This window comes from Gavialis gangeticus, unplaced genomic scaffold (genome assembly GCF_001723915.1).
Source record: "Gavialis gangeticus isolate Ggan-Ray unplaced genomic scaffold, GavGan_comp1, whole genome shotgun sequence".
NCBI classification, from domain to species: Eukaryota; Metazoa; Chordata; order Crocodylia; family Gavialidae; genus Gavialis; species Gavialis gangeticus.
In genome coordinates this window covers 12,005,383-12,016,618 of record NW_017729008.1, presented here as the reverse complement: position 1 = coordinate 12,016,618, position 11,236 = coordinate 12,005,383, and the positions used below count along the sequence as shown (strand labels likewise).

Below are 11,236 nucleotides of genomic sequence, written 5' to 3'. Positions count from 1 at the left end.
TTTTTTTTTTTTTTTGCTGAAGGATTTGGCTGTCATATCCTTAAAAAAGGAGTTTATACTGATGTGTATCAAACAATATAGCCAGTGGAGGGGTAACAGTACTTTATTACCGTGGTAACAGAAGTGAAGTTTACTGATTTAAGCATATGTCTACTAAGCTAGAAATCTGTGTAGTCTTGCAATAATCTTTAATAGATACAAAGGTTATTTAACTGTAGAATACAAGTGTCTCCTCCTCAGCACTTTTCTTATGAATCAGAAAAAAAATGTTGGTTTTTGAAATGAATAAAGCTACTACAAAGATATATAGAGCAAAGGAGCTGTGTTTCATTCTCACCTTCCTTATATCAAGTAACACTCTTAATACCTAGGATGAGTTCCTTGATAAATATGTTTAAAATGTGGCAGAGCAGAAGGTCAGTGATAGCCCAAGTTATACTGCTGACAAGTAATTTGCTAGTAGTAACAAGTAAAAATGTTAAAGCACAGAAGTTGTCATAGAAGCACCATGGCACTGACTGACTAAGAGTGGGAAGTTACAGGATCAGAACTGTATTAATAATGGTGACAAATTGACCCCATCGAGACTAGTATGAAGGCTATCTGGTATGCAAGAACTGAATAGACCCAACTTACTACTGCAGTTGATCCAGCTAGATAAATAGCATTCTGCCACCCAAGTCAGATAAACTGAGTTCATAGTTCTGATGGAGCAGAATTAGAGCTATCATTGTAGAGTAAATCCAGGAAGGGTATAGAACTGGTATAGTGACCAGGCCTGAACTTGGACACAGTGCATTGTAGGTGTGCAGCAGTAAACTTTTGCCACAAAAATTAAGGTGTTTGTAAAATAAAATTTACATATGCTTCTATAATATCTTTGTTGTGCCAGCCCTTTGCTGCCACTTCCATTGCATACCTCAGGCTTACTTTGCAAAGTCAGGGTCCCACTTTTTGATTTTTAAAAGGTGGCTCAAGAGTATGTAAGTATTAAACCTGCTTTTAGTGTTAAAATGACATGGCATCAAAATATCCAAGATATGTGATTCCAGGAAACTAACCATTAGTGGCAATGAGATTTTCATTTTGTTAAAAAAAAGAAAAAGGCAGGGGGGGTTATAACTCTTACGCATGAGGAATATGTTAGGCTACTGATGGAGATAAAATACTAGAATGCTGTACATGCAGTACAGCAGAGAGAGAGTGCACATACTTGTCCAATCTATCTACTACAGTTTCTCAACCTGTGGGTCATGACCCAAAACTCTGGGTTGCAAGAATATATGAAAGGATTGCAGACAAACTTTAAAAATGGATTCTCCTTTAAAGGAGAAAAACATGGGAAACTGTGGCTTTTCCCTTGTAGGCTGGCAGAGTTCCAGTCTGCAGGGGGCTGCTTGGGGCCCCCATGCCTAACACACTGTAGGGCTGGGAGCACAGGGCACTAGGTTGGGACTGGCAGTCAATGTTTACAAATGGGTCCTGGTACAAAAAAGGTTGAGAACTACCGTTCTAGTATACCACTTTCTTTAATAAAGAAGGAAAACCTTATATGAAACACACTGGAAAAAAATTAAGGAAGGTTGTTTTGGAAAGGCCTAGTAATTTGATATCAGTTGTGTAATACAGGAAAACCATATTTTATAATGTCTTAAAATTCTTCAGTTCTACCCAAATTTAATTCCTCAAGTACATGCAAGATGTGGCAGAGGCCTTTTTGGCCTCTGCCACATGTTATGTATGTTATGCAATTATCTGGCTAATCATTTAATAAATGTAGACTGGCCACAAATGGAAAGTTGTTATCATGGAATTATCTGGTTAACTGTGCAATAAATTTAGACTGGTCACATGTGCCAGGTAGTTATCTCACCATAAAAATGTCATCCAGTTATAAAAAGAATCTACCAGCTACAAAGTTAGTGTTTGAAAATGTGTAACAGCTTTATAGCTTGTTTCTGTCCAGCTTTAATTTGAACATGTAGCAGGGCCCAGTGTTTTGCTCAGTTCTACTAATGAATGGTCCCTCTTCTGGGAGAGCTGGATTCCTTGAGGAGCTTTATTCACATTTGTTCTCCTATTGGAGTAAATAGAGACTTTTTACACATGGGGGGGAGGTTAATTAGAGGAGCTCTGAGAACTGTTCTAATTAAAGCACTGCAGGGTCTCGTGTAGTATTGTACATGCCCTTCAAAATGGCAGCAGGGCACTTGAACTAGAGCTCTTCAAACAAGCTTTAGTTGAAGCACCCTGTCACCATTTTAAAGCGTGGAGACACTAATATATGAGACTCTGAGGCTGGCTGGAGCACAGTAATTACCATGCTGCAGCAGACTTGGTTAATTCTGTAATTACAGTGTGTCAGAGCAGCCCCGTAACATGTCTACAGGCACCCAATGTGACTACTTCAGTGAATAAAGACTTAAAAGAAGAAGGAGATTTAGGATGGCACTATTCTTTCCAAGGGGGCTCTTGCAAATCTGAAAAAGGGCACACCTCTCATTGCATCCCAGCCAGGTATATTTTATAGTGCTGGTGGACAGAGAACTGACTTCTTGTAATTTAAGGTAGAAAGTCTCATTTTTCATAAGTACATGAAATACACGGAAAAATTGTACTTGTTAATGATCACATTCTTCCTAAATAATTCAACCGTTGCATTTGAGAGACATTAATTGAGACCAAACAGCGCCTTACATGTAAGATACTAATTGCTTATGTAATAAGTTCAAATTCATAGAACCAAAGGTATCGCCTATGTAACTTCATTGATTTAAGTGATGTTATTTGCCCCATTTGTTTGGCATTCTGAGAAATAAACTGCAAATTAGATACTGCTATCTCTAAAAAAGAAAGTAGCGATGGACAAGTAAACTGCAGCTTGCTGTTTGTTGTATTTCAGTTTTCAGATGCTCTAGACTCTGACCTTGTCAGCATAGTGAAACAGACACTTGATATCGAAAAGAAAAATTTGCTTCCATTACTGGTACAGTGTCTGACATAGACCAGTGCAGAAAAATAGTATTTACGGTGCATCTGTGGAGAATTCTTTATGGGTTTTCCTGACTGAAAGCGTTGAAAAAGCACAATAGATTAGATTAATAACAAAATGTATTAGATGAGCTTTTTGTCTCTCTCACCAAAATAAACTTCAATCTGTATATTGTATATAGGGTCAAAAGAAAATCCTTCTGAAATGCTTCTCTCCAAACAGCTTCCTGAAGCTCTGTGTTTTGTTTAACCAGCATTGTTTTAGTTTGCATAGCTGCAAATGTTAGGTTCATACAATATTCAGTCTTTAAAATGTAGACACAACATTTATTTTGATGATTTATTGGAAAAGCAAACTCTGTGTATTCAATCGATGTTGCAGAACAGTTTCCATGTATTGGATGACAGCATGGGATATCATAGTAACAGACTTGGACTCTAGGCATGAAAGGTTTAAATAATTAATTTCACCCTAAACATTTCATATATGGAATACTTACTTAAACATTTATATTTCTTCTATAATTTTATTTATATGTCTTCTATAATTTTTGCTGCCATTTTCCCTTTACCAGTTGGAAAAGGTATTTCTAAAAACACCTTCTGCTCCTGTTTTATTCAGAATAATTTTTACTCTAAGAAGTCACAGCATATAAAGAAAGGATTATGACTTCATTATGGGAGCAAACAGACAGTGAAAGTGGGTTGTGGAAGACAAAACTATTATTCAAACACACATCCTTACAATAACCGAAAGAGGAATACAGATGCTTACTGACAAAATAAAATTGCTAATTGCTTTCTTATAAAATGGTCTCATTTTACCAATTTACATCTATGTGAGTGGAGTGAGGAATTAAATAGGATTGAAAATGAGTAAAAATAGAAGTTGTATGTTTCAAAAACATTAGTTTCAGATCATGGCTTAGATTTATGCTTTTTTCCAGTTATGAAAGATGGACTGAATAATGGTATATTAAAAGAGTCTATAGATTCACAATCAGTGTTCAAGGACAGGATGTTTTATATAGGAAAAGTAATTCCTAATGCTTCCTCTTGTTTTTTGTTGTTAGATGTTTTTGTTAATTGTATGCCTGACTTTTTTTTCTTTGTAGAAGGCTGTGGTCAGAGAATTTAGAAGTTCTCAATTTAACTCACTATCTTTTATATACTGGTTTATATTTTATCCAAAATTTAATTTGTGGAGATGTTTTCAGAAGAATTTTTGATCAAAAGAATTTTTTTCTGCTTTTAGAGTCAGAAGATGGCCAGAAACAAGCAATGGTTAGTGAGCGAACAGAAACTTTTACTACTTCACGAAATCTGTTGGTTTCGGGAGCAGATGCTATTGAAAGGATCATGTCTTCTTATAAAGAGGTATTGTATATCATCTATGTATACGATAGAAAAGAAAAAAGGAAGAAAAGCAAAATAAAAAATGAATTTGCATATTTAAAAAATCTTTTATAATTATATTGGTTCAAACTGATGTTCCTAAATCAATGGGTATTTTTTGAGTTGAGAATCTGACCTAAAGGATTAAATCCTCAAAGGACTTAAAATACTTAATTGCCAGTACTTTCCATATCTCAATATCTTGGAAGTTACTGGAGCATATCCTAAAGAAGGCCATCTGCAAGCATCTGGAGGAGGAAAGATTGATCACAAGCAGCCAGCATGACTTTATGGAAAACAAATCATGTCGAACGTGATCTTTGACAATGTAACTACTTGGGTGGAAAGGGAATGCTGTGGGTATAGTGTATGTGGAGTTCACCCCACATGACTGTGTCATAAATAAATTGGATAAATGTGGGCTAAATAAAACTACCATAAGTTGGATAGCTAACTGGCTTAATAGTCATAAGCAAAGGGTAATTATTACTGGGTCCATGTCAGAATAGTAGGAGGTTTTGAGTGGGGTCCCACAGGGGTATGTCCTGGGTCTAGTGCTGTTCAGTGCATTTATTCATTTTTTGGGTAGTGACATAGAAAGCATCTTGAGCAAGTTTGCAGACGTCATGAAACTGGAAAGGACTGTGAATACATTGGAGGATGCAAGTGCAGTTCAGAAGGGTATTGACAGACTGGAAAGCTGGGCTGAAGGTAACAGGATAAAGTTCAGTCTGGATGTATGCAATACCTTGGGAAGAATCGTCAAAAGTACAGATATATAGTGGGTAACACCTGGCTGGATGGCAACTCTACAAAAAAGGGCTTGGGAGTTTTGGTAGACCACAGACTCAATACGAATCTGCAGTATGATGCATCCAAAAACTGCATTGGCCTTGTGTGGCTGCATCAATAGAAGCATTAGGTGCAAAGCATGGGAGGTGATAGTGCTTCTCAGCTTGGCACTGGTTAGGCCTCATCTGGAGTATTTTGTGCAGTTTTGGGCTCCGCATTTTAAGAAGGTTCTGGAGAAGTTAGAGAGGGTTAGCTAAGACAATAAAGGGATCGGAAAGCAAGTCGTATGAGGGGAGGCTGAAGGAGCTAGGTGTGTTCAGCTTGTGGAAAAGGTGCTTAAGGGGGGATATGATGGCAGGGTTCAAATACTTTAAGGTCTGCCATAAAGAAGAAGGAGAGAACCTTTTTATCTCTTGTTGTAGAGAGGAGAACACAGACCAGTGGCTTAAAGTTTCAGTAAAGTAAGTTTAGATTGGGTATCTGGAAAAAAGACTTCTTCTCTGTTAGAATAGTGAGGCAGTGGAATGGACAGTTTAAGGAAGTTGTGGACTCTCCATCACTGGAGGTAGTCAAGGAGAGGTTGGACAGCCACTGGTCAGTCATGACCTAGGTGTAGTTATGCCTGTGTTCTACTATGGGCATTTCCCATGCTTCTGGGCTTTGCTGGTTGCCCCTGCCGCCTCTTGCTGTTATATGTGTTAGGGTGTTTTTAAGCCTCCTTCAAAGGCCTTGGATGTTGGCTACAGCCAAGGCTTGGGACTTCAGTTGGGATGTGCCAAGGTTTCTGCTGGAACCAAAGCCAGAAGTTCCTAGCTTAGAGGGTCTTGCCACTCTGATCAGGGACAGACTGATTGCTAAATTTGGGGTCAGTACAGAGTTTTACCCTGATAGAGACTGGGGAGGGTTTTGTCTTCCTCTGTAGCAGGGGGTGTAGCCCTCTTCCTTGGACCTCTTGAGTATATACTAATAATGTTCAACTGAAAATGGCCATTGGCTGCCATGGTTCTCCTGCTTTGCCTGTCACAGGTTAGGGTGTTAGGTCTGTGTTATCAAGGCTAAGGGTAGTTTTATGTGGAGTTTAAATTATGGATTGTATAGGATGGTTTGGATAGAGATGATTTTGCCTGGACTAGATAATCTCTGGAGGTCCCTTTCAGCCCTACTTCTCTATGATTCTCTATGAGATCTAAAATTTAGGTGTCACAGATTTCTTCAAAACAGCTGTTTAGCTGCTACTTAACCTTGGAGGTACCAGAATGTCTGTTGTTGGCCCTGATGCTACCAAGCTACTTGGTTTCCTAGCTCATGCCTACAACATAGTGGGATTCACAAAGTAAGTGGCCTTCTCATTAATTGGGTTCAATTATGTGGTGTTCTCAGGGCACACTGAACCTGCAGAGAATAAATAAATAGTAGTGGCTCCGCTGCACCCACATACTCAATGTCCTTGTGTCTAGAGAAAAACAGGGATCATTAGGAAATACATGAGAACTAGGTTTAAATCCCTCTTCTCAGTTGGAGCAGGTATTTAAACCCAGGTGTTCTACCTAGCAGCAGGCTGTAGTGTATTCTGGGCTTGGCTTTTCTCAGTTTTCCCTGCTGGAACTGGTCAACATTATATGGAGCATTAAATAGTCATTAAAGCAAGGACCCATGTGTCTGAGGTGACTGCTGTAACTACTAGGTTATAAAGTCATTCTCTTTCTTTGGCCTGGTGAATATTTAAGTATTTTGAACAGTGTTGAACAACTTTAGCAGGAGAGGCCCACTTCAAAATACGCTGTAGGCCTGTATTGAGAGAACTCACACACGAGGAAAGATGCCAGGCTTCAAACTGATGCTCTAGTCTAAATCAATCATAGTAGGTATTAAAACCTGTCTCTCCTATATCCCAGGTGTTTGCTGTAAAACTGGGATATTAGTTAAAGGGGATAGGTTAGTGGAAACACTGTCACTCTCCTGGAGTTGGGCCTCACTTGTCATCTCTACATTGTCTTTGATTAGTTTAGGGCAGTGGCATTCAGCCTTCTTGCCCCATGAGCCAGCTTGGCAGTGCCTGGTCCATCTGTGGGTCAGTTTGAGCATGGGTCAAGCACAGTGGGGCTAAGTCTGGAGGGGGCAAAGTCTAGCCTGGCCCAGATTTAACCCCACAGGGGAGAGGGGGCATGGCTCAGCCCTAACCCAGCTGCATGGGGCTTGGGAATTTGGCAACAGGGGAGGGGCGGTAGTATTAAATGCCACTGTTCCCCTGGTGCCAATTTTTCTGACCTGTGGGGAGCCCCATGGGCAGGATGCTATAGGTTCATTGGCTGGATTTGGCCCATGGGCTTGGCATTAAGCACCACTGGTTTCGGGCCTTGGACAAATGTACTTTGAAGCACTTCTAATTCTCTTCTAGTTCAGAGTCCTTCAAATTCCAAGTGTTTAAGGCCATGGACAAACATGTTGCCCACTTCGTGCCTCTTCACTAGACCACTTCAGCCTTTGTATGAAGGTCTGCAGTAGTGTGTTCTCCTGCTGTATTTGCTTGGCCTTGCAGCTCTATTCCACTCCCCCAGCCCCATGAAGAGCTGGTCTGATGGTCAGTGAGTCCTCTCCTGTGCACTCAGGCTCTGATCTCCTGTTCCAGCACATGCAAAGAATTGTTCTCTCTAGCCTTGGGGAGGGAGAAGATGACTCCTTGCTTGACTTGGGGCTCTGGATAGCTGAGCATTCTCCTGCTGAAACTAGGAAAAAAGAGGCCTTGTACCTGCACTCCAGAACCAGGAGATTGGAAACAGAGGTATGTAGGGATTCCTGCTGTCTAGCCCCAGAGATGACCAAGTGTACAGTACAGTGCTTCTTGGCTATCTGCCTTGTTCTTCCTCTCTTCCTGTAGGCAAGGTTAGAGGGAGTGCATGGTGGGATGCTGGAGATCTACTCAGGTCCCTTCCGACCCTAGAAACTATGAGTACACAGCCAAAATGGGAAGCACTTCAAAATAATGGATATTTCATCTAGCCATATTTTTAGAGCACTTTGGCTGATTTTTGGAGCACTTCCTAGGACATTTGTGTCTGTCTGCTTGCCATTTGAGCTTCAGACGTTACATCTGCCCAGGACCTACGTGCCTCTGTGCCTTACTGTGTTTTATTTTAATAGTAATTTATTCACTTTATTTTAGTAGTATTTGATTTACAGCTTTTACTAAAACAGCACAATAAAATGGGCAATAAAATTATATGTAATACTAAAATTATATGAAGTATGGTCTTTTGCTAAAACCCTACAATAAATTTCATGTACTCTTTTTAAACAGAACATAGTATATGATGATACAAGAACAGAAAAATGAAGCAGTATACAATAGGAAAATAAAAGTTTGGCTTTTCTGTAACAACTTGTAGACTGTTCTCTACTCCCTGTGGCAGGGGTTGTCAGCCGAGGGTATGCGTACCACCAAGGGTACTTGAGAAGGCCCTATGGGGTACACGCGAGTGGGTGGGGACAGAGCACATCTTGTGCTGCTGCGCAGAACCTGCCTGCCTGGCCAGACGTGAGGGGCAAGGGAAGCCCACACGTGGTGACTGCTGCTGCTCCGCATCTGGCCATGCACCAACCCCCTACCCCACTCGGTCAGCATCCGGCCACGTGCCCCACCCCCCACATCTGGCCACTGGGGGGTACACTGGTTGGAAAAGGTTGAAAACCCCTGCCCTATGGGACTCCATTAAACTTTTAGCTTTCTCGATGTTGTGCATGGGAAGGCTTGGTCATCTAACTTGAGTTGTGGTATTAGATGCTGGCAAGTCTAAAAGTTAGGCTCACTGAGCCATGCAGTGAATAATTCCCTTTGTGGATTTAGGCATTGGTAACTTGGGTACAAATAATACCTTAATTTGTGATCCTTGAGTATAGACTATGACTAGGGACCTACCTAAGTTCCTGCAAGAAAATGGGTTTTTCATGGCCCACTTGTGGTGCATAGGGCTGATTTCATGGGCATTTTGCGGTGGTCCCACCCCTTGCTGCTGATTGGCAGAGGGAACCTTCACTTAGTCTGTGTCACTACCACTTCTTTTTCCCTGCCCCTCGCCACTGATTGGCAAAGGGCGCTTTCTTTTGGTCTACCTTCCTACCACTTTTTTGGGGGGTTTTTTTTTTTGGTGGGGGAAATTGTGGCCAATGCCAGATTTCTCAGCCACTTTGGACAACTGTTTTTCGTGGTTTGCACGAAATTCTGAAAACCACGATTGAGGTAGGTCCCTAACTATGACAAGCTAGATATGGCGCAGTCTTCCCAAGAGTCCTGCTAATGCACGGTGATTTTTGACCTATGCTGCTTCAGCTATTTCAATACTTGGCCCCTACTGTAGAGAGGCAGCCAGATTACTAATTATATAGTAGTGTTGCCATTATTATTTATTCAATATTAAAGTCATTTATATAATGCTACAAACTTTACATGGTGCTCTACAAACACAATAGCTTTCCATTTTAGAAAAAAAATCCATTAAATAAATGAAAAGCAAGCTCATTTTGACTTGTACCATTTTTTAAAATTCTAAATGTATTGACAAAAGATCAGCTATCTGAGTTTCTATCTTAATTTTACACTTATAACTTTGCTAAAGAAAGTTAAGGGGTTACAACTTCGTAGTTCATTCCCGTTTCCCTTTTTAGGTGATTTCTAGAGAATGGCAGTATGTTTCAAATAATAGTTAATATTTTATGGTTGTAAAGTATAAATCCAAGGATCCCAATGGCAGTTAGTAGAATTTATTTTTGGGAGTAAGGGGGTAATGTATGATCCATGGCGCTTTTTATCATAAGGTTATATGCAAATATTCTGGTGTTAGCAAGTGAGTCTAGAGGGTTTTGCTTTGGAAATTCTTACTACCTATTGGTCTTCCTGCAGCAGAGGAGATGGGATGGTTAGGTTTTGTTCACAGAGCCCAGCATTTCATATCAAAAATGTCACTGTCACTTGTGGCACTATTTGTGACGTTGGTTTTCAGTCTCAGCAGAGTCCAAGAATATGGAGTTTGATCCAACTCCTACTGAATTGATTAGAAAGGCTCCATTTTTGGAGAGGCTTTTACAACTGCTTTCCATATTGACCAACTCTGCTGATAGCAAAAGATCTTCATGCTAAAGTGATTTTAATTCAGCATCTTTCCTATGTATTAGATATAGAAAACATAAATGTAGACTTAGGTTTGATTTTAACCAAAGTTCTCCTGATTCTTTTATATGTATAAAATCATAATTGAGAACAGGACCCTGTACTTTATAATAAATGTCTGTTAGTTAATTTGGGGCAATTAATCATACTTTTACAGAGTTGCATTTCTTTACATCATACATATCTACTTGCAATAAAATCTACTTGAATCTGTTTAATAATCTATAAATATTTTACCATAGCTGATTTGTTTGTCCTTATTCCCTTGCTATTCTTGCCACTCTTTTAGCTTTTAAAATCTGAATTGTGTTTTCTGAACGTTAAAGCCATGGAAATATTTCTCCTTTCAGACTTCCATACCAGTGCAGATTCTTAAGTGTAATTCCAGTCTGTCAGCAGATGGAGACAGTGTATTGAGACTTTTGGATGATGTCATGGCCTGCAGAGGTTTATCAGGTCCCAGAGCTCAGTTTCTGTCTCCAGCAGGGGGAGCATTGGAATCCTTGAAGGCTATGGAGAAAGGCTGAACAAAGGAGACATCTTTGAGAGGGTGACAGACATCCAGGAAGATTTTTCATGTGTTCATTAAGGCGAGGCTTTAAAAGTGCCTGCTGTTGGTTGGAGTGCAGTGAGCTAACACTCGCAGGAGTACAGTTTGGCAAACTCCTGAAGTACCTTCCAAATAAAGAAGCCAGTGATGTCTTTGATAGAAAAATATAGCAAAACGTTAACAACACCCCCCACCCCGCCAGCAAGTTCTTTAGGTGTATAGAGAATAGTCTTCTGTTCCAGGAAGTTAAGAAAACAACTAGGGGGATCACTCATTTTTGGATCTGGTTCTGACTAATGGGGTTACAGACTGGTTACAAATGTGAAAGTGGTAAAAAAAAAAAA

General features: G+C 40.0%; 1 protein-coding gene across 1 annotated transcript in view; it reads left to right on the top strand.

Annotated features, from left to right (window-relative positions):
• Positions 1–11,236, top strand: part of ABCD2 (ATP binding cassette subfamily D member 2) — a gene marked incomplete at its 5' end in the record, with an annotated part of 95,793 nt that overhangs the window by 4,537 nt on the left and 80,020 nt on the right. The window contains one exon of the mRNA XM_019509387.1: positions 4,247–4,368. Within this exon, the coding sequence (XP_019364932.1) occupies positions 4,247–4,368 (122 nt within the window). The remainder of the gene's footprint in view (positions 1–4,246; positions 4,369–11,236) is intronic.